The 25,141-nt window shown below is 38.9% G+C and overlaps 1 protein-coding gene across 1 annotated transcript in view; it reads right to left on the bottom strand.

Annotated features, from left to right (window-relative positions):
- Positions 1 to 25,141, bottom strand: part of myo1d (myosin 1D) — a 98,394-nt gene that overhangs the window by 19,777 nt on the left and 53,476 nt on the right. Inside the window, exon 21 of the mRNA XM_042508193.1 lies at positions 15,786 to 15,940. Within this exon, the coding sequence (XP_042364127.1) occupies positions 15,786 to 15,940 (155 nt within the window). The remainder of the gene's footprint in view (positions 1 to 15,785; positions 15,941 to 25,141) is intronic.

The raw sequence follows: 25,141 nt of genomic DNA, 5'->3' as shown, positions 1-25,141 counted from the left end.
GAGGTCACTGAAGAGATGCAGTCTATAAAATATCAAGGCTCCTACTGTATCAACTGTAAAGCACTTAACTGATGCTTTTATCCAGAGTGACAGTGTGATGGTGCACGGCAGCATAAGTGCGCACATTATATACATAGAGCGAGTACGAGGAAAGCTCCTGTGGGAATGCAGAGGCAGCTACTCTGAGAGGGAGTGGTCCCGATGCAGATTAAATACAGCTCACACTAAAAGATGCATAATATATATATATATATATATATATATATATATATATATATATATATATATATATATATATGTATATTATATAGATGGATAGATAGATAGATATATGCACCAAGGTTAGCTGAAGCAGGGCTTGGAGGATATGTATAGCTCACTTATGAAATCGGATAGTTGTAAATAAATGAACAGTTCTTGGTCTAAAGATATATTTATGCTGTTTTGCAGCCCCTTTTAGCAAAGCTTTTCTAAAAAAAAAAAAAGAAAAACTAAGTATTTTTGTTTGCCAAAGATAAAGGGCAGTGGGCTGAAGATATATGGACTAAAACAAATTGCACATTTTTCCAATGATAAAATGTGAGAAACTGGACGATTTGTTAGTTTAGAGGAAAAGCGGATCTGTCCAACCGCAATGGCACAGACGAAGACTAAATTAATATATTTGGTCATTTTGTGACCAATTATTCCTTTAATCGAATGCCCTCTTACTGTTGAGTTACCTCAGCACCCTGCACATCCTTTTTTTTTTTTTTTTTATTTATGCAAATAAAGTTGAAATTGAATGAAAAGCTCCCCCAAAAATAAAACAATACAACTAATTGATACAAAAAACAAACAAGGGCCTAATCTATGGCATGAAAGCACGGGGCAAATTTGCGCTGAGCCTTTCATTCAATTTGCACTCGCAATCTGTTTGTAATTAGTGTCTGATTTACTAAGACGGAAACTAATCATGCAATCAGAGACTGGGACTGTTGCTGAGTGTGTTTTTGAGCGAGAGGCTAGAAGGCAAAGTTCACAGTTGGGATTTGTCTGAGATCAACAAGCTCAGAACCAAAATCATAACGTTCCCCGAAATAGAAAACGCTCATGAATGAAGTAACAGCATTCCTAATATTGACAATAATAACCAAGGCTGCAATTAAACTTCAGAGGCTGAGAGTTTTCCATGCAAAACTGATCCTCGGAAAGCGTGTGAACTTTAGCAAATCCAGCTGACTTTTATCTCCTCCCATTAGAACGCATTTGAAATGAGGCTTAATAAATCTCTCCCCCAGTGCAGAATCTGTCACAGGGTCAGAGCTAATTACAAGAGTGCAGTTCTGTTCACATATATCATGAGATTTCATGCATTATTGCGATGCTGGAGGATGTAATGATCTTTAGAAAAAAGTCAGTCAGCACAGACTGCTGGGGAGGATGATACAATAGGACTATCAGCAGCTTTCTGGTTACACTCTCACTGTCGTTCTGTCTGTAAAATGCTGAAATAAATGGTGACAAAGTCTTACACTCGATGTCTTAGAAGCCTTTGTTACATCTCGAAGTTGCCTCAAACATATTAAATTTGCAATATCTGCTTGAGATGCAGAAGTTTTACATTTTGCTTTGATAAATGACTTAAAAGGCAACGATACAACAACTAGATCCAACGAGGAGATCTGAGTGGTCAACTAGCCAACTATAATGTGATTAAATCAGCATGACGGCACAACAGCTTTATCACTTAATAGTTCCCATGTCACCGTTTCCATGGCAACATAACTTCCAGAGCAGTGTCAAAAGCCACTAGACTACAATGTCGACACAAAATAGTTTTTTTGTTGTTAATTCTGATTTAAATGCCTCCCTCGTGTGCACCGAGCAGGAGAGCAAACTGTCTTTTGACCGCAGTGAAAATGTTGCTTTTTAGGCGGCTATTTGCACAGCAACAGTTTTACATAAAATGTTAAACTTTCGTACCTTTCGTTCACACAACAATGCAGTTTAGGGGCCTGAAAACTTTTTGTAACGGGAATCCAGTGTAATCTTTTGAAAACAACACCCCTTCTGTCGCCGTGTAAACTGGAAATGTGCAGATCCTGCGAGAACGATGATGCAACGGCAGCACTCGAGCATGCACGTGGTGTTCTTCCATTGTATGTCATTACAAACTTACACCGCCAACTGGCCTGACATGCATGCTACAGCATTTTTGGTCGTTTTTTGCATCGTTTTCACAATGTTATCATATGAACACAGTTTTTTTTTTTTTAAATGCAAAGGAAACGCTTTTCGATTTTTATTAGGGCTGTTCTTGTCTAAATGTGGCTTAAGGCTAAAAGCCTAGAAAATATTGTGATATTATTTTAAAGCCATATTACAGCGAATAGCCAATCTTAAACAACGCCCTGCACCCTTTGCATGCTGAGTTTCAAATTCTTCCCTCTGGAGAGAAGTTTAAGTCCAGAGGTGTGAAACCAAGCGCGATGAAAACAGTTTTGTTCCAGCTGCCATCACACCGGTGAACAAGCTGTTAGCAATTCTGCACAAAATTGCACAAGATGATTTTGGAGCCTGTATTTATGATTTATTTATTCATAGTTTTTAGATTGTTTTTATTCAAGGTTTAGTTTTGTAGTTTAGTGTTTTTATTGGTATTCATAACATATTTAACATTTCGATTAGCACTGGGGAACTTGAATTGTTTTATCTTTTATCTTCTTTTCTTGTTTTATGGTGTCTGAAAACTGTGTTAATGATGCCTTCACTTCATAGTGCAAACCAAATCTACCTACAGGTACAAATAAAGTAACCTGAACCTAAATCCTCCACACTGGACTTTTAACAGTAATTGTTTGAACACTGTGACGCTTTATATTCCACACAGTCATCTGTTACTGAAGCTTGTGCCAGTGTGTCTACTTATGCTACAGAATAAAAACACAACATGGTACAGTTAGAAGGGTGAAAAAACTCTCCTGAGTGCGTTTGTCCTTTGTGTGTGTTTGTGTGTGTGTGAAAGAAATGCTGAGAGAAATGTTGCTTGGCTGCGATTCGCGCTCTGGCTGCAGCAGAAAAAAAGTAGGTCACACCAAGTCCCGCGTTCACACTCTTTCATTCATGCCCAACCTCTGACACATGCTGCACATTTTCACACCTTTAGATTTTATCTCTAATGTGTACTTACACGGGCATAAACACACCCCTGCAGTCACAAACACACACTCGGCCTGGCCACTCGCCATCCATCACTCCAGCCAGCCAGCCTCCTCCCTCAGGCTGCAGCACAGAGCCAGTGAGACGAGCAGGACTCCCCGCTGCTCCACATAACAACGACTCAGAGCGCGAGTCTCTTTTATGTGCGTGAGAGAATTTATGAGTTTGCATTGCAATTTGACTTTGCAAATTGAAAGTTATATAACGACCTTGCAGATAGATAATCCTTGAAGACCCATATTGTGACTCTACAGGAGGCTGCATGAAGAAAATGACTTTTTTCTGAATTGGCACTGCGTTTTTGATACAAAGCAATACTTTATGATACCTTTCTGTTTTTCTCTAAATAGAAATGTTTTTCTGACCCCCCCGCTTTTTTTTTTTTTAAATTTTACAGAGGAAGTTCTTAACCCCTTGCCCCTTGGCAATGAGCCACTTAACAAAAAATTAACAAATAATTTGAAAGAAATTAGGAAAATTAACAAGAAAAATATGTAAAAATTACAAAAAGCAGAAAGAAAAAAAAAGCAGAATAACAGAAACAGGAATAAAACACAAATAATAATAATAGAATAGCAGTAATAATAATAATATTAATAATGATTATATTTATATTAATACAATAATAAATAGAATTATTATTATATTAATATATTTAGCATTTTTTAAACATAATTTTTACATAATCATGATCATTATTAATATAATTTTCTTGATATTTTACCCTAGTTATGTGAAAGTTTTCTAATGATTTTTCTCCCTTTTTTTTGTTTTTTAAAGCTAATTCATAATAAAGCGGTTCATGCCAAGTTTCTGACTGCCTTTTTTCCCCGTGTTTTTGAGAGACATCAAACCATTAAATTTAGTAATATTTCAAAGCTTTAAACGCTTGTGAAAGGCACCTGAATGCAGTACAAGAAAACTGATCTCGGTCTAGGTTCCAAAGGGTTAAATCTGAATTTGTGTCCATAAACCTGTAAAATTATGATGCTACTAACACATTTCAGCCAGTAATAAAAATGTAAATGACCAAAATCCAGCCCTAATTGTCTGCAGAGTCAAGCAGAAATGAAAGCTTGTGCTCTCTGACACACATTTCTCCTCTTTTGTCGAGCATCTTCCCCGCTAATCTTCATATTCCTCTCACATTTCTCCTCTTCAGTGCGATTATGTTTTGTTAGCATGTGTCTCTGCTCGTCTGTCTGTGGTCTGGGACGAGATGCGCCGTTATTATCTCCAGCCAGCAGGGTTATTAATGGATCGCATACGTATCAGACAAACATGGATCCAATGGTTGCCATGGGAACTGCATCCGCAGCGCCCCAGAAAGGATGGAGAGATCAAGGGAGAGAGAGAGAGAGAGAGGAGGAAGAGGAGAATGTGAAGTGAAAAACAAGAGGGGGGAGGAGCAGCAGCAGGGAGGGGTTATTAATGGAGGAAGAGGGAATGGAGAAGGAGGGATGGAGGCGAAAGAGGAGAAGAGAGAAGCCCACTTCTATCAGACGGAAATATTTGATTCAGCAGAAAGGGTGACCTTGGTGGGGAAGACAAAGGCAGTGTAGCTCTCTCTGTTTTTGTCACTCTTCTCTGCCACCCTCCCTCTCTTATCCTACTTTTATCTTACTGTTGTAAATGATGTTAGTGCCATCTTTAGCTGTAACCCAAAACACACTTTGACACATTTATTTAACAGTTTTTTTGACGTCAAATATTCGAAACTCTCTGCAGCTAAAATACAAAGCAACAGATAAATCTCCTCCAAAAACAAAGACGACATGAATAGTTGGCTTTATTTCAATTAAAGGACCATACCACTGATTTCTTTTAATCTCACGAACTTCACATCACAGCTCAGGTATCAACCATGTGACGTGATCAACACACTGTAGATACATTTTCTCATCACTAGGTGGGTTTCCATTAACCTTCAAACTGCGCAAACTGAAATTGCAAATATAAAAAATGCCTAAATGGAAAAACACCAATTTCTAGAAAGAACAACCCCCACTCCCATTATCGAATAAAACAGTTTGTTATGCTCGCATGAGGTGGTATTTCAGTTATATAAGCGAAAAAGCTGTGACGTGATCCACGTAGATACATTTTCTCTGTCACTGTTATTAATCATTGGCTTCATTGGGCTGCAGTTTTTCTGGGTGGTTCAGACTGCAAGCCCAAATCTGTTTTTTGCCTTATAGACCGTATCCAAAGTGAACCGCATGAAATGCAATATGATGCTAATCCCACTAAAAGGTGGCTTAAAATCTAATTCGTTGAGATTTTTATCGCTGCATCTCAGTCTGGACGCTATTGGCGCTCAAATTGGATTTCAAAGTGTCTTTTGCATCATTAGCGGCACAACACACGATGATGACGTCACATCCAGCGTGACAGAAGCACTGAGCAGAATCCATGCCGCTACTAACACAGCGCTATGAGACAGCATGCAGAACATCAATCCACACTGAAATAAAGTGTCTTTGTATAAGTTGAGGCATCTGAATTCATATCAGAAGAGAAAATGTTACAGCAGTGGATCTGCACTTGCAGGCAACCACTGATTTTATTCAGTTCTGTAAGGTATAAAGACATTACTCAACATTTTGGCTTGAAAATGCTTTAACTCTTCACATTTTTACAAATCTAAACCCAACTGTAAGTTTCAGTTCAATGCTGTTAACTGTTAGTGCTGTTAGTTGCAGGGCTTTTTTTGGGGAGATCATGGAAAGGTAGGAATAATACATCAAACAATCTCTAATTATATCGCACAGATTGGAAAAACATCATTTAAGGAGCTAAAAGGTGCAAAACAGTTAAAAATCATCAGGGGGAGATGATGAAGCCTCACGCAGATGATGTGACTAAAACATCCATCTAAGTCGAGCTGAAAGGAGACTAATGAACAAAGCACCCTGACGCCAGCGTGTCTGCAGCGGGTCTTACTGTTACAGGCCGATGTGACTCCTGATATCTGAACCACAAGTGATTTTGCAGATCAATACAAGTGTTCCTCTTTTTAATTCTCGACATCCTCTACGGTCTTCTCTCCTCTCAAGTTCATTTTTGCAGTTTCTTTCCTCCATCACCTCCCTCCCTGCGATCTCACTCTTCCTGACACTCTCAGTAACACTTTCTGTGTTTCCTCCTCTGTTCTAACCCCCCCACCCACCCACCGAGGCAGCTCGGCTTAGCACTCCCCCAAATCCCCTCTGCAGTGTCAGGAGCAGACAGGAGGAGGCTAAACACTCAGGTCTTCAGGGAAAGGGTGGCAGAAACAGAATATGACCACATCGCTCTGACGGATCAATGAAGGGCTGAGCGCTGCACACTACTGCTGACTCATACTGCCGGGGGGTGAGGAGGGGGCGCGGGAGAAGGAGAGGAAGTAAGAGAGCGAGTGGGAGGGAGACAGAAGGACAAAGGGCGATGGCGAAGGTTAGAGGAGAATAAGACAGAGAAAGTGTGAATGGATGAGGTCATGCTTGAAGATAGATATGAGGGAGGTAGATCTATAAACTGTCACAGAGACAGATGAAGACAGTTTACAGTGGAGGAGGAAGACTGAGGAAGATGTCCTCGTGCTCACTGTGGGCCGTAAGCACCAAAATAAATCATCAAGGGCTGCAGCAAACGACAATTACCAATCAATTATAATGACCGCCTCATCCAGCTGTTGCCCACTTTGTCATAAAATGAACGTAAGGGGGTCGCAAGATTACGACTGGCACAAGAAAAACGAATTATTTAGTTTCTTTTTCAGTCTTTTTTTGGCTTTTAAATTATTAATGAGTGGACAACTGGTAAATTAATCAGCATTTAATTTGACAATCAAATTGATTAATATTTTAAGAAAGAAAAAGTAAAAAAAAATTCTTCTTAAATGTGAATATTTTCTGGTTTCTTTAGTCCTTTATGACAATAAACTGAATGTCTTTGGGTTGTGAACAAATCAAGACATTTGAGGACATCATACTGGGTTTTGGAAACACAGATTGACATTTTTCACCATTTTCTGATATTTTATAGACCAAACAGATCATCAATAAATCCAGTCAAACAATCAACAGTTGATTTGACAATGAAAGCAATCATAATATAATCAAAATATCTCAGCTGTTAGATGATTTCCCATTACATTTTGGCACATTTTTGACATTCATGCCCCTCTAATGACAATTTCTAATAACTTTGGTGATCCCCTGACTTATTATTCAAGGCCATCTTCAGGTTAAAAGGAAGTTTCATTGGCGAAAACTTTAGTTCATGACTAAATATTTGCAAAACTAATAACATTTCCACCAGCCTCAGCTGCACTTTGCAAATGTAGACACGCAAACATGCAACTAAGATAGTGAACACAGTAGAGGTGAAAACGTTGTCTTTGTCATTGAGCACATGTCAGGATGCTGATGTTAGCATTTAAGGCAAAGGATGAGAGGCATGAGTAAAAATCAAAAGTTGTCTTTATAATATCAACTTAACACAGGGGGAGTGATTAATATGCAGATGATCATTTGGGCAGTGAAGTACTCCTTTAAGTGGTCAAAAAAGCAAAACACATCAGGGACCTCTGATGGTCCAAGGTGACGTTTCCAAATGGTTTGAACGACCGTCCAAAACAAAATGATGTTTCATTTAAAATGATACAAAGTATAAAAAAGCAGCAAAGCTGGAGAAGCTGAGTAAATGTTTGGCATTTTTAAACCTCAAAATATTTTTGGAAATGAATAAAATGAGCCAATTATCTGGCATGTGCTAAAAGCTGTCTTGTCTGCTCTGATCTTCACTTTCTTCACGTTCTTTGATTAGATTTCCACATTTAGGGTCATATCTGTGGCAGAGTTACAGCATTTTATTTTGGTAAAATTTTAGTAGAGCTGCTTTTGTCTGTACAACATTTGTATTTTTGAATTTTGACCTTTTTTTTTTTAAATAAAAAAAGGTTAATAGAGAATCTTGTTCATTTCTCAAATAGCAAAAAAGTATTATTTTTGTATTTTTAAAGGTTTTGCATTGCTATAAATAATAATGATAAAAAAATTAAAAGATATCTAACCTTCATTAAAATGACTGTCGATACATTTCGTGCCCATTGATTAATCAATTAACTATTTCAGCACTAAAAACATCAATCAGCTCGATGCACCAAAATGCCCACAGAGGACGGCACGCTTAATAAACTCCTGTCAATGACTCCTGTCTCACACACACGCACACGCACATGCACACACACACACGATCAATCCTCTGCACAGGGTTTTTCATTAATCACTGTGGACACTGACAGCAGCGGTAGTGGTCTGTCGGTGGAGCCTGAACCGAGCTGTTGCTACAGAAACAATCCTCTGTTTTTCTAAGAAACCAATTCCAGCTGCTTACACAAGCCAGAAACTACAAAGACGGGAAGACAGAGGAGATTATGCGATCCAGGGATTTACAAGTGTCGGTCATGGGGCAACTTTGTCATTAGGTCGTGACTGACACAAACAGACAGCAAAAGAGAGAACGTGTGCTGTAAACAACACAGTTTTCACAACGTGATCTGAACACATCTAACGTCACTTTGACACGTCAAAACATCCCACTTTTCTTTTTTGCAAAAGTCAGGAATTTTCCTGCATCGGTATGATGTTTTGCTGCATTTGATGGAGCGAAATCTTGAGACTGTAGCGTACTACCTGTGAGAATTGAAGATGTGTATGAATAATTCAAAGCTAAGCTATTTTTACGTTCAGATCTCAGTGGGGAAGGTGTGAGGCAGAGTGGAAGTGTGTGACTGAGAAATAAACCGCAAGAAATGCTGGCAAACAATAAAAGGAAATAAAAAGAAAAATGCAGTCACAGACCCAACTGCAAATGTTGTCTATTAGACCTTTCTGTAGCAAATGTCATACTCAGGTCTATTAGACCTGAGTATGACATTTTCTTGCAGACTTTGGTTGTCTTCTGAGTCACAGAATAAGTCCACGACAGTACGGGGTTAAACGTCTTGCTCATTAGCATAGCAGCTGTATTAGAGAAATGCATTATTCCTGTTTGTCCTCCGAGTTAAACTAGCAACTATTTGTGCTCTCAAACAGCTACTCCTTAAAGTTTTAATCATTTAACACATATCATATCTTCTAGAAGAAAAGAACTTTATCCATGCACTTTAACCCTTTGAAACCTGATAAAATTGACTTGGTTTCTTTCAAAAAAGAAGGCAATGACCAACTTAAGAAGCAATGACCCCCCCAAAATGTTGTAAAATGTAGACAAAATTTTACCTAAAAATGAGAAAAAAAGAAAGAAAAAAGTAAATATATATATGTAAAATTATAAGAATTAAAAATCATTTTTAATCATTTTCCAAAATCTACAAATTCAATTTTCAAATTCAAATTCAAATTTCAATTTTCTTCCACTGCTCCCTTTGGGCTTCCGTAGTTAATAGTAGGCTGTGCCCCCCTCGCTTACCTCCCAGAAATACACACACGACAACAGCACAGCAAGCGTTAATGATGCAAAAAGGCTCAGTCTCATCAGTCATTTAACTGGTCGGTTTTGCAGCGTCAGATCTCAAACAAACCACAGTCAGCTGCAAGGTTTGTTTAAAGGCTGTTAAAACTATAAAGGCAGTAAACACAATTGCTCAGTTAAATGGGACTAACTTGGTTTTATATAGTTGCTGTTACTAAAACAAGTTAATTCCACTCAAAATTTTTAACTTTACTTCACAAAATACAGTAAAAACAACAAAGTTTGAAGTAAACCTAGACATAAAGTGAACACAACACGAGAACTGTTATATTTATTTACCTTTTTCAAGGCACTCTGGTTCCTAGATTTTTTAAGTACATTTTTTACAGTGTACTAACATCTGGGTAAGCTACATGAGTAAAAAAGGGCTTGTCTCTAACATATTTCAAACTGGCCAAAACTCTGTTGCCATTTGACAATTTACAGGAATCAATAGGAGAGGGTGGAACATATAGTAAGGTCTTTTGGATCGCCCGAAATGTCTCATTGATTTTGCAGTTTGTGTGTGACAGATGCAGAGTGTCTGCTCTGCTATGCTGGCAGCGGATGGTGGGAGTGCTGCAGTAGCTGCTGTGTGGGGCGCACGTCAATACACACACATGCACGCATACGCACACGCACGTGCACGCATACGCACGCGCGCGCGCGCACACACACACACACACACACACACACGAGAGAGACAGAGAGAAAGGGGGGTGGCTCCGTCTCATCTAAATATAGGCCTCAACAGCAGCACAGCCTTAAATATTTCATTGCCTCCTCTCCAGAAATGAAGAAGAGGAGAGGAGAGGGGAGGGGAGGGGAGGGGAGGGGGGGGGGGTTGAGAGAGAGAGAGAGAGAGAGAGAGAGGCAGAGCGAGAGATGAGGAAGTGGAGGGGGGCCGCAAGGGGTTCATGAGACCGAGATCAGTACAAAGGGGATATAGTCAAAAATAGGAAGCAGAAAAAAGGCATGAAAGAGGGAGAGGGGGAAAAAGGAAGGATGGAGGGAGGCTGAAGGCTTGGGAAACTAATCCCCCTTTCCCTCCCTTTTTATGCAAAATAAGAATGAAGTATTTCTGAATTTCTCTAGACAACTGGTGCGTCATGGCCGATAAGAAGGTTATCTTCTTATGTATGCGAAATCTCTGAATCACTGCAGTTTGAAGCAACTTGCTGCGGTATTGATAAGTTTTCGCTTTCAAAAAAAAAAACCTAAAATATGGCAGCCGTGACATTATCTCAAAACCAGTCCTCAGCACAAATCAAAACTCATAATAACATGAAAAAACAGATTAATGCCAAACAGATTTGGGAACTGTCAAAAACAAACTCAAGTATCCAGAAACAGCCCTGACAAGACGAGGGTTTATTCCCAGCGGCGGTGTCATTCTGCTTTGGCCTCGCTGTCACTTTGAGGAGGATAAAGTGTTGCTTTGTTGCTGCTGTAAGCTGCCCTTTCCCTGCTCGCTATTGTGCACATTGTGCACCGTGCAGCATGTTCAAGGAGAGATAAAGGTTAAAGCCACATCTACAGGGAGCTGCAGCGCGGGACGCTGCATGCAAAAGATCACAAACGCAGTCACATGCAGACCGCCTCTTAGGAATTCCTCCCCATGCAGACACACACATGCAGTCTGGAAAAACACACACACATTTGCCGGTGTGCCCTTTGTTCTGTCAGTGTTGTAACGTGATGGATGAGTCGGCATGCGAAGCACATGGAGGGTCATTACAGGAGGCCCAGCGGAGGCTTTTCTCAGCCCAACACCTGCAGAGAAATGGGCTCCACAATGGAACGAGATACCATCACGGAGCGGCGAGGATGGAGCGAATGCACTCCTCGCATAGCTGCACACACACACACACACACACACACACACACACACACACACACACACACGAACAGCAAGATAAGCAGATTCAGGCACATCTGTCTGCATGCACAAACCCTGTCTGTCTCTCTCTCATCATCACGCACACAAAGACAGACGGGCATAAACACGCGAATCAATACATGTGCCAGACTATTGTGGAGGAGTCAATTCAATAATCAGTGAAATGAGAGATGTCAGCGATCTGAAAACATGCTTCATTAAAACAGCAATCACAGCAGCAGAAGTGTAGCGTAACCTAAATATCTGACAGCAAATCACTTCTTGTTTTTTTCGCATTGATCTGATTTCGTCGTGAGTTTTGCCAGAAATATTTCACAACTCAATTAGCGAGTTTTCTAGTTTAATTTGCATTAACACTTGCAGAGTTTTGGTGTTGATATTTTCTTCTTGAAGGGATGTTAAGTGTGGATTTAGGTTCTGAGTTCTTGTAGAAAAGAAACTGATATTTTGGCAAAGGTTGGTAGAAACGGAAATATCTCTCAACAACTATTGGAAGGATGACGATGCTATTATGTTCATGTTCCCCAGAGGATGGATCCCAATGACTTTAGTGATCCCCTGATTAACTCTAACATTTGAAATTTCTTCTGACATTTGCTGTTTTAATTATTACATTGATTGCCACAAAATGTCTTCATCCAGAGCTGCTATCATTTCAATATTTTAATTTGTGAAATTATCTTTTTATGACAAAATACCCACAAAACTTATCACATTCTTTATCTTCACCTGTATTTAGCACATATATTCTTTTACAAATCATTGTATTCCTTTTATAGATTTTAATTTTTACTATATATCCCTACCCCTTCACTATTTTATATTGCATATTTATATTTAAACAGCTGTATTTATTAAAGACAACATTTGAACACATGAACTTGATCGCATTGTAATATAATTCCATGTGACCTCCGCCAGCTGTTCATTCCAGTGACCAGCTGTTAGCAGCCAATGTTAACTAACTCTTCTCCTTTTTATTTAACAGGAATTTGTAATTCATGATGTAACATTATCAGAGAAACAACGGGGTGTGTCCCCACGTGCCAATAGAGAGTCTTCTACGTCCTTTTGTCTCGACTGCGTCCTCAGGAAGATCTCTGTGCCCGGGACGTCAGGACACCAATAGTCTCGAGCTCTGCTTTTTAACTCGCGCAAAATTAATGTGACAAAAACTTCAGCTACTGCCATTGGTGAATGAAAAGGTGATTTTGGGTCGATACTGACATGCAGCACGTGAATATTGGTGCAACAAGTAAATGAAACAGGAATGAGGAGAAATCCTAATAACAAGGACATCTAATTTTCTGTAGCTGTACAGCTGGATTTTGGGGTGCACTGGGTTTAAGTTGCACAAAATGTTTGACTAGTACAAGAACTTTCCTCTCTGTGGTGAAGAGAAAAAGAAACTTTCTCATATCCACAGGTCATTTTACTGAAAGACTAATGCAGGACTTATCTACCACACAACAGCCAGGCCCAAAGCTTGTAAATGCCTCCTAATGTTTAATATTTGGGGATTTTATGACATATCAAGAGCATTTTCTTTCCTTTTATCCTCACTTCTGTACGTGTGTGTGTGTGTATACACGACTGTTAGCTTAGTCATCCTCTCCTGGGATTAAAACACAGGATCAAAGTCAAGTGAATGAAATCATTTTGTTCACACACCGTTTTCGCTGGAGCTACTATTTCAGGTCTTTTTTTGTAAAGTTATAAGTAGAAAAATTTAAGCAGTCAAGAGTTTCCTGCTGATGTTTATCTAAACCAGTTAAGCTGCTTGTACTGATAGAGAAACAGTTAACGTTTGGCTAAGTACTGTGATGCAACACAATTAACAGCATGTGACAGCATCTTATTTTATTATATAACAGAATAACCTTTTACTTGAACTAGAGGATCATTTTAAACCTTAAAAAAAATCTCCCAAAAAATGGGTGAAGTGAGGACAACAAGTCTGGTGTCAAAGAAAGAGGGTGGGCTTGAGTGAGAAAGATTTATTGCAGAAGGATTTACCTTGTGTGAACTGAGCTAAAGTGAAATAAATTCAGCTCCAGAAAGAGATATTGAGGAACTACTTCAAATCTACATTTTAATAGCCTATTCATGAGTTTTACCTTGTACTGACCGAAACAACAAAACGCTGGAGTATCTGTATTAGAAATGTGCACGTGAATAAATTCAACAGATTTTACCTTTGCTTATTCTTCAATGTCTTAAAGTGATAAAGGTAAATACAAACAGTGGATTTCTAAGCTAAACATGTATTGTAGTTTTGGAGAGCAATATGAAAAGGCGTAGTCCTGAAGTGAAGCTCAGTGAATCAGAAGGTAAAAAAAAAGCGATTGCGGGATTCAATTCAAGCGTCTTATCTATATGTGTGTTTTTCTCCAGTTGGAAACAAAATGAATGCCGGCCTTCACAGTATCCTATCCTGCAGAGAGCTCAGATTAAATGAATTTCAGGGTTCAAGTGAGGGCAGCTGTGGCTGCGCACCCTATGTGCCCCATAATCCTGCCGCCACAGGTCACATCTGCCAAACATCTGGGCCAATACTATTGGATTTGACATAGAAATTCAGCTGAGGAGGTTATTTTGGCTTTACAAAAATGCAATTGTTATTTTAGGCTGTATCTTAAACTATATAAAGTGCACTGGGTTCAAGTGGGGACGATATGCTTATTGTCAATAGAAAGATTTTTTCTCGCGCAGAAAATAGAAAAAAAAAAAAAAAAAAAAGGTGGCCTTTACCTTCACCCTGAAGTCAAACACGGTGTCATTTCAATCAGCAGACTGCAGTCCGTGTTTTTAATTTTTTTATACAAAATCCCTGAGTGGCAAAGTTCATTTTTTATATTTTTAAATAAAATGTTTTATATTTGTTGTTTTTTTTTAAACTAATATCTCATACCTAAAATATTAGGAAATATTATCGTCCACATATAACACAGATAAGAGATACTATCACCTATGTATGACATATGTAGAATATTATTGGCTACGTATAACACATGAAGGAGATGTTATCATCTACGCATGGCATATGTTGGAGATATTATCACCTGAGATATTATCTCCTACGTGTGACATATGTAGGAGATATCGTTTTCTTATAACATGTAGGAGATATCGCTAACGTTTGTAAAACCTTGGAAATATTATAAGTTATGCATAACAATTGTAGGAGATATTATAACCTACGTATGATATATGTAGAAGATATTATTGTTTATGTAGGAGATACTATCACCTATGTGTAAATATGTAGGAAATACTATTGCCGATGTATGACATACGTAGGAGATATCACCAACATATGACGTTATCACCTCCATATAACATATGATCTGATGATATGATCTTGTCATCCACGTATGACATATGTAGGAGATATCGACTTTGTATAACATGTAGAGGATATCGCTTACATATGTAAAACCTAGGAAATATTATCAGCTATGTATAACATATGTAAGAGATACAACCTACGTATGATATATGTAGAAGATATTATTGTTTATGTAGGACGTACGATCACCTATGTGTAATTACGTGGGGAAAAACTTTCGCGATGTATGACATATACAGGGGATATCACCAACATATGAAGGTGATATAATTGGCTACGTATGACATACGTAGAAGATATTATTGCCTATGATGATACAGGTGAGAGATATTTACACCTATGCATAACATTGGTAGGAGATATCATCACCTATGTATGACTTATGTAGGAGACATAATCACCTACATATGACATGTAGGAGATATTATCGCCTAGGATAACATAAGTAACAGATTATTACTTTCGTATGATAAATGTAGGGGATATTATTGCCTATGCATGACATATGTTAAAGATATTATAGTTCTTGGCACAAAGGACAAAATTCATACCTTTCCACAGAAATGAATGCAATTATTTATATATACCAAAAATGGCTAAGCTAATGAAGTTACTGTTTCAGCACCATGGATAGCGCCACTGTCCAAAGGAGGATTTTGAAACCAACACAACCTAAGTTTTGTTCTTCTGCATTTAAGAGATAATCTCTTACATGGAAGAGAAACATTTGACCAACATTGTGCGCAAAAAACAATTTCAACAGTTGAAAATATCTAGAAACCTGTAGATAAATGAGAAATTCAGCGTCGACCACCACCTGTTTCTCCCATCGCTTACCTCTTGAAATGGCTGAGTAGGGTGCCAACCAGCTCCCCTATGCGGCTCTCATTGGCAGGCACCATGCCCTGCAGGCACACCACGAGATCCCTGCTGTCCTTAGTGTGGAACACAACCAGCTGGTCCTTCCCCGGGGACACGCTCACCCCCGTCACCTGGGACAGTGTGAGAGAGAGAAAGATAGGGGACACACAATTAAACACAGGCAAACATGTACATAATGTCTGTGGAGAAACACAAACATGTGAAAAGGCACAAATGTGTGTTGAGAAACAAATCACAAAACCATCTGTACTGTAGATAAACACAAACGCAGCACACAGACACACACAGATGATCATGCATATCAGGGAGTTTAAGTTTGTGAACCCCAATGGACATGAATTCACAGGGGCTTCTGCACCCGACCACAGTGCATCACATTTCATTTCAAAAAGTAAAGACAGAAGATCCAAAGAAACTGGAGCATTCAGCTGATTTCTTGCTTTAGTCTGCGAAGAAAAACCTTGATAATAAAAAGGGACTGCCATGTTGTTTTGTTGTGTTGTTAGTTTGTGTGTTATGTCACTTTTTTTCTCACAAAGTTGCCTATTGTTGGATGCTTTATAGATGAAGTATTGGTGCTCATGCCACAGCCACGCACTCTTCAACTGAGTGGTTTGAAGGTTTTATCAGGAAGAAATTTTAAAATGTGAAGTTAGAGGGGTCCCCGGTAGGTCAGTGGGTAGTGCGGATGTCCCATGTACAAAGGAAGTGTCCTTCTGCAGCAACCACAGCTTTGCTTGCAGCCCATGGCCCTTTGCAGAATGTCATCCCCTCTCTCTGCTTGCTCTGTCCTGACAAATACAGTCAAAATAAGCCAAAAAAAATCTTTAAAGAAAAAAAAAATCTATTAAGAAAACAAGTAAGAAATTATAAAATCTCAAATTAGCTATTAAGCCTTTTTCACAGAAGACATTTTGATATGTTGTAGAAAAAGCACAGGCGTGAATAAACTGAATGGCCAAAATTTGGTTTAAAGTAATAATCTCTTAGAAATCAAAGATTTAACACAAAATTTGGATTTAAAAAACTATATTACTGGTTAAAAAAATGGTTTAATTGAATGAAATATCATATTACTGCTTCTGCTGAGCATCTATAAACAGAACTGTGTCCATAGCAACGGTCTGTTATTCACAGCAGTGGTCTGCTGTTCAGAAAAAAAGCCCTCATTCAAACGCCCCCACAACGTTAAATTCCAATGGTAAATGTACAATGTTGTGATTAACCTGATGCATCATGAATTACTTACTTTAATTGTTTTTATTTTGCATGCTACATTAAGTTTTAGTACACCGTTTTGTGTTAAAAGCTTTCCACATTGAAACTCTCGTAAAAACGGAGCTGAAGCAAACACTGGTGTCTGGGTTTGTTCTCCTTTCAAGGCTTAAATCTGCACTTGCAGTAAAGATTTATTGATCAGCATCCCTGAGGTCCGATCGAATTTTTCCACTCAGAGCTCCCAAACGACATAACACCCGAGAGAAGAGGCTAAAAGGGGAATCCCAGTTTTTTGTGGTTGGTTTGTTTAGCTTTACAGGTCTTTAAAGGAGACACAACAGGAAGAAACCAATATCCTCACAGGCAAACACATCTCAGGAGGAAAAAGAGCTCATTAACTCCCCGTTCCTTTATCTTTTATCCCTTTTATACTTTGATCTCTCCTGCTTTTTTGCTTTCCTCCTTTGTTCTTCTCACCCTTTAGGTTTCTAGCAGTTTATTTCTTTCTTAATTTGTCTTTTAGAGCTGAATTAAGGCGCCGCATGTTGGGGAAACAGCCACAGGCGAGCCACTCAGGTGCATTAATATCCACTCACCAGACTGCAACGCTGGGACTGATTTCCCCATCAGAGGCGGGCAGGCTGAGACAGGTCGCTTCCGGCGGCTAAACAACCAGCTAGCTTATTTAGCTCCAACGTGACGCCCAGGACTTCAGAAACAAACACTTCACGTAATCACCATGAATTAAAGCCTACAGCCATGCCTCTCTGTCGAGCAATCCACCCGCAGTTAATTACATGGAGCCGATTACATTTACATTTATATTAAAGGCTTAATTGATTGGAACGGCAGTCAGTGTTCTAATGAGTCGGGTAATGATACATTCTGATTCGCTTCCTTGTCTAATTTTTTTTTGGTCTTGATTCGCCAAATCAGTTTTATCCGAGTATGAAGTGTTTTGGAGGCATTTATCTGCCCGGCCATCTGCTCAAACCCGACCCACGCCAATCAGAGGAAACTCGAGGATGACGATACATTTCATTAAAACTGTCCAACTTATTTGTGTTAATTTGTGTTTGATGACTGAAAAGCTCTGTAACGCTGGATGAGATTATTCTAATAAAAAATCTTGGTCTCCATTTGTGTCAGACTAAATGATATCAGTTTTTAGGCATGCTGTGTGGATTGTGCATTGAATGCCGGATGAATCGACACTATTCTGGTGATAACTTCATGTTTCAGGCAAAAGTGTCTAATATTACCTCATTCCAGTTTCTAAATTGTGAAGATTTTCAGCTTTTCGTTGTCTTATGTGATAGTAAAACAAATATTGGACAAAACAAATACTTTGAAAACCTTTCAATCTGGATATTTGGGAAATTGTGATGAGCATTTTTATAGTTTTCTAAATGATTAATCGACTACTCGAGTACATATTTAAGACGTTGGCTGTAGCCTTAATTGTGGTGCAAATACAAAAGATGCAAACAGACATGTCATCGACTCGTGTCTATCATCTGCAAGGCTCACATCATCATGTGGCTCAGGTCATATCTATTTGGCAACACCTGCAAGTTTCTTGACCTCATCCCTGATACATGTTCTTCATATGTTTACGATCTATAATTTGTTTAACCCTTAGGGCCCGTTTTAGTATTACACACACTCGTATCACTCTGTGCAAAAAATGTGGTTTTCAAAATCAAGCTCTTAAAAATGATTATATGTTAATATTATTTTCAACTTTGTATGTTTTCATGCTTTGATGGGATCAAAAATGTCAGTTTGAATGGGTTTCAATGGTGCATTTTTTTGCACTTAACAGTCTGAATGTAACATTTTAGTTTCCACAGTGTTTTAGACTTATTGTAGGAGCTGAGCAGGAAATTCCAAGATTAAACAAAAATACACAATCTTGCCAAAATTTATGAACAGTCCTTAATTTTATCATGTTGGTTATTCTGTACACATGACATTCATTGCACTTCTGTCAGTTGCGGGAATGGTATGCATCCTAGTGGTTCTTTCTGAGGTTTCTTAAATTTTTTCCCATTTAAGGTATTCTCTTCTCTGAAGTGAGGGTCTAAGCACAGACGGTGTTACATGCTGTACAGATTATGAAGCCCTTGAGGTAAATTTGTGATTTGTGATATCCAGCTGCATAAATAAAACACCTTTTTCTCTCTTTTTCATCTCAAATTACACTAATAAGCTCGAGGAGAACATTACCCATTAACATATCTGACCCGAGAGGACTCCACCAAAGTGTTTCCTAATGTCTCGTTTGCATTTAGAAATGCCACCAAACAGTAACACCAGCGGGTGTATTTTGGTAAGTGAACTCTGTTGTTGTCAATGTGCAGGTCCACAACAATTCTGGCTGAGTGCTCTCTGGTCTGATCCACACTGCTCGGCTGTTGTCATGAGGACAGAATTTGAACAGCAGGTTCCTCCGGTGTATTCTTAAGGGAGCAACTTATTGGTTATATAACACATCCCAAAAGTCCCGGAGAGATAGAAGGGGGAAAAAAAGTACCGGGTGCAATTAAATGATGATATAATGAGCAAAGTGGTGCAGCCATGTTGTGAGGCTACTGAGCCAGCAGTGATGTTTATGAGATGAATTAATGTATTAAAGGGATATTCTGCCAATTTTCAACCAGCTTTGTATCAAGACAATGTGAGCATTATAGTGTACAAACTGTGGTAAACTTTGGGTCAATATATCCCTCCTCTTTCTGCAGTAACACTCTGTTACTCAAACTACTGGCTGTATTTTGGCTTTTTCACATTGCTCGTCACCCATGCCTCCACCCAGTATAGAGGCAGATCAAGAGACCTGTACGCCTCCCTTTCTCTCTCTCTGAAACTCAAACTTAATCAACCCAGGCAGAGCTGATTGAATATAAACCAAGATAATGTTACTGCCTATTTTCACCTAAAATGCTAAATGTAAAGGACATGTTACTTACCAAAAACCAGTACCTGAAATTAGCCAAAAAAAAGAAACAAGAAAAAAAAAACAAGAAAAATTACCTGATAAATAAAATAAATAATAATTATTACTATAATTTTTTAATGACCTAATTTAAATATATTATTAAGACTCACATTTTTTTCTTTTTTTTTTAATGACTCTCTTTTTAAGCCACTTTTCAGGTCATCCTCTTGTTACTTTTTACTAATTTCTTTTGCGGTTTGTGGGACATCTCATGCCTAAATGCTGACTGCCTTTATCCCCATGCTTTTGAAAGACATAAAACCAATTTGTTCATGTTTAAAATGTTTAAATGCATGTGAAAGGTATCTGAGAGCAGCACAAGAAAACTAATGTGGATCCAGGTTTCAAAGGGTTAAGAAGAGTGAAGAAAAAAAAAAGCGTCAGGAGAACAAGAGCCTCAGGGATCACAAAAAATCCTCGCAGGGAAGAAAAGAGGAGGAAAAGAGCTCACATACAGGAGAGCGGTTTGTGCACATGCCTGAACGACACCAGACATCAGCTGATCTGCCCTGCCGCTTGGTATCCATGACAACGCTGTCTCCTGGGAAGTTGGCATGACAACAACGGGAAGAGAGAAGCAGAAGCGGAGAGAGAGCAGAGGAGAGAGGGGAAAAGACAGCAGCAGATAGGGAGAGGGGTGAGGTGGGGGTTGGTGGAGGAGGAGGAGGAGGAGGAGGTGGAGGAGGAGGAGGAGGAGGAGGGCTGGCAGGAATAGAAAATGAAAGATGGTGGAAAGCAGCGAGATGAGTCACTGATGCAGAATTTCACCATTTCTTAATCAGTAATTCTTTCGTTTAACCCTTTTAACACCTGGATCAACATCAGTCTTCATGTGCTGGGTTTAAACTATTTTTAAAAGCACTTAAACCTCTGAAACCAGAGAAAATTCAGTTTGAATTCGTTGGAAAATATGGGAAAAATGCAATGAACAACTTGGCAAGAAATGTACCCCAAATTGCAAAAAAAAAAATTTGAAGGTTGAAAAGTTATTTATACATTATTCCTAAAAATTGCTAAATAAATAAATATGTTATGTATGTGTATATATATATATATATATATATATATATATATATATATATACAGTATCTTTTTAGGTCATTTTCTATTTTGTATTTATTTATTTATTTTTTTCTTTGTCACTTATTATCAGTTAATTTTCTTAACTTTTCTCTTGCAAATTTCTTGCAAATATTTTGGCCATTTCCTGTGAAGTTGTTCTGCCTTCTTCTCAAGCTTTTCAAAGAAATCAAGCCAATTTGCTGTCAGACTTCAAAGGGTTACGATGAAATTCAGCATTATGTTGTCACTTTTGCTGTGCGGGAGTCCGAGCCATCAGGCCTCATGTGGCCCTGCAGGAGCAGCAGTAAATACACAGTGTAGGGCAGCCGGGGGGGATGCTGAGGTTTGAGCCTATCAGTGCTAATCAACAAGGAGCTAACTGCTTTCCCCTCTGTTTGACCTCCTCTCAATCGATGGCTCCGCGTCACGCTGCCGTGGCTCTCAGCCTACAGTACATCTCTATCTCCTCCTCCTCCTCACCCCTGTTTTCCTTCTACACTTGTCCTCACCCGCCTTTTTTCACCTTGACCCATTCACTCACTCGGCCTGACATTTAAAAAGGTCTGGTGTTATGGATACAGCAGGGCAGCTGTTACAGTCAGTGATGGGATGGTGACTAATAGGATGAGGGACTCCTTGGGTCTGGCAACTACACGCTGTTAAAGCGTCATTATGCAAGAATTATGCTTTTGCCAGCCGGCGCCTCTACGGGTCCACAGTGGTACGCCACGCTGTCATAAATACGCACGCCTGCAGGATTTTAAACTGTTTACATTGTTCTAAAAAATTGTGATGTGGACTGAAACCTTATTGATGTCATCACTGTGTCATTTACACTGCCTGCTCAAATTGGGAATATCACGTCGTTTTGCCGCCTCGCCGTTGTGTATATAACATATGACTGTGGAAAGGAGGGACAGAGTGGTCTCGCCTCTGAGCTGGGACAAGAGTCTAGTAAGAGCCCTGAACGGGTGGGACAGGTGTGATGTTTTGATGACATGTTTTGCATGCGACCCACTGCGCTGAATTCAAGACGAAGAACAGCGGCTATAAATGTCAGCAAAACGGGAAAACAATGAGATTTGGGATCTCTTTACCCTCCGAGCAGAGAACAAGGATGGTAAATGATTGCTCGTGCCATTGTTATTTCTCAGAGAGTGCTGTATAATACATGTCAGGAGAGGGTGACGCTTTTGTGTTAAATGTCATGATCTTCCAGTCTCGCGATGCCCTAATCGATTTAAAACCACATGCTGGAGCAGAATGATGCTGCTGTCACTTGGCTCTGTGTAAAAATGTAAAGGAGGCATAAAGACGGGACTTAGTGGTCGCATCTCGAGCTGAAGGATTTGGAAACAACGAATATGATGCCAGAAGCCAAAGAACCATGTTGTTTATTTTGCGTCTTACCTATAATTTTTTTCACATTAAATTTGTTTATATGCACTTTTGAGCTGTTATTTCGCTTTGACTGCAGAATGGTGCAGTGGAGGGCAGGATGGGGCTCTGTCGGAGCAGGAAGAATATTTTCCAATTATATCCGCGATTTATTGTATTTGCATGACTTTAAATATTGCTAAAAAGACCTTGAGCATAAAAAAACCCCACACACATCTCGACCCTCAAGTACATCTTTGGCTGTAATGTGTGTGTGTGTGCTGGTGTGTCACTTCCAGTGTGTGAACACTGCAAACCATACCATGTGCCCCGTGTGTCCTCTACAGCACTGACAGCTCCCCATATGCCGTGTGTGTGGGACTGAGCTTCATCTATCAGCTCAGTGTGTGTGTGTGTGAGTCACTCTCTCTGAATGAACAATAACTAAAAATCTCCTTAACTCATGCTGCTCTCTCTCTCTGCCACCATCTGTCTCAAATCCATCTCTACATTTCTCTTCCAGATGCAGCGATAACGTCTCTGGGTGTCCATCTCCAGGCTCTCTTCTAATTCCCTCTTGTCACTTTGTCAGATTGAACACCGGGGTGTCTCGTCACAGTTTGTCACCACGCGCCGGCCTCATCTCTCACTCATTTCCCCAGCAGACGATGGGGGCGTATCCGCCTCGGAGATTAATGCATTACACCTCCACTTCCTGTCTCATTTCTGCCTCACCTCCAAGGTCAGTGGTGCAAATAAACTGCGTGAGCAATAAAAGTGTCACAGCAGAGCAGAACAGTGGAGATAGTGGGATAATATCACCAACAGTTTGTTTGCACATCCTACTATAAAATGAAGAAAACTCTGTCCTTCTGTCTGTTTGTTCATTTTTCCCTTCGATGGGTCGCCCAATCAATCTGAAATTGCATTTGGGCACTGAGAATTGCCACAGGTCGAGACTGACAAAGCCTTTTTTCTCATTCACCCACTGCCCGTGCCAGTTTTATATAAAAAGTCTTCAAAAATAATGTTGACTTGCTTCTTCTTCTGCATGTGGAGGTCGGTTTCCATTAAGCCTCAAATTGTGCAAATTGAAATTGCAAATATATAAAATATGCCTAATGGAAATGCGACAATTTTTTTTTTAAAAAATCCCATTTATCACAAAAAAGTTTTTACACTTGCATGAGGTGGTATTTCAGGCGATTAAAAAAACACTTCTGTTTTGCTTTTATAGGTCACATGATGCTAAAACAAAGCAGGTTTTTTAAGCCTGTTTATTTGCATATTTTGGGAAAGTCTACTATTATGTAGATCTGCACAAGGTTTTGGCGCGCACTTCCCCTCAAGTCTGCATGTAGCCGTGGTGCACATATCCCCGGCTACTTTCTAAAGATGCTATTTTCTCTCTTCTCTTTTTTTTGGTTTTTCATTTTTTGCACAGGACATTTGGCTATATTAAACTGTAAATCCAAACTTTTCAACTCACATGAGGGAATATTTGTATCTATTCACAACTTTGCATGTCATTTTTGAAGCCATTCTGTGCGAAAAATTTACCTGTGGGAGAATGGCACTGATTTTCTAACAGTCAGCAACAAAGCAAAGAAGCACATTTTGCCAAACCGTCTTTTTCTGACCAAGTCTCAAAAAAGGTTAAAAACTCTTAATCTTTTTAGATATTCATTGAAGAAAACATGTGGAAAGAACTTCCACCTTAAATGCAAATGATTTAGTCAGTGGTTCTGAAAAAAAAAAAAAAAAAAAAACAAACAAAAAAAACAAGTAGCATGAAGTCAACACACACACCAACACACAAACACACACAGGACATATTTGCCATGGAAACAGCCTCATGTGCTGTGTGTATGTAGCCACCTTAATGGGCCTATCACTGTGTGAATGTGAATCAAAAGCAGCCAATTGTAGAGCTGAATGAGATTTTTGCATATTGACATGTTGCCACAGACTAACAGGCTGGTGAGATGTGGAAACCAGAGATAATAATGTCACCCCTGCCACAGCTGCTGTCACATCCAGCAGAAATGTAAACCTCTACAAGTGCAAGAATATCATAAAACTACTGTTGTACAGAAATGTTATTTCTAATTTTAAAAAGGTCTCATGGCTGCAGCTAATGATTCTTTTCATTAATGATGAATCGAATAATTATTTCATCTATAAAATGCTAGAAAATGTCAAGTTGTTTCTTCTGACAGTCCAGGTTAAAAAAGTCCTATTATAGATGACATGAAAGACAAAAAGAAGCAAATCTTCACATTTCAGAAGCATCAAACTCTTGCTAGGTTTGCTCGAAAAATGACTAATATTCAATGTTTCAGCTGATCAATTAATCAGTAAATTTAAGTATTTCAGCACTTGTCTTAAAACGCTGTTTATGGGACTTTCTCTTAACAATAATAATTAAAAAAACATAAATTAAAAAATAGTTTAATGATCACTTTTATCCTGCAACATTTTTTAATTTGTTAGTGCTTTTTAAGGTACTCAAAGACACTTTACAAAGTACAAACAAATTAAAAAATGTTGCAGGATAAAAGTGATCATTAAACTGATATGATAATCCACTTTTGAACAAGCTTTCCTAAAACCTAAAATGTGTTTTTACATTTTTTTACATGTCAGAGTTTGT

Source organism: Plectropomus leopardus, chromosome 19 (genome assembly GCF_008729295.1).
Source record: "Plectropomus leopardus isolate mb chromosome 19, YSFRI_Pleo_2.0, whole genome shotgun sequence".
Classification (NCBI taxonomy): domain Eukaryota; kingdom Metazoa; phylum Chordata; class Actinopteri; order Perciformes; family Serranidae; genus Plectropomus; species Plectropomus leopardus.
The sequence above is the reverse complement of the archived record's forward strand: the minus strand, read 5'-3'. Positions and strand labels throughout refer to the sequence as shown.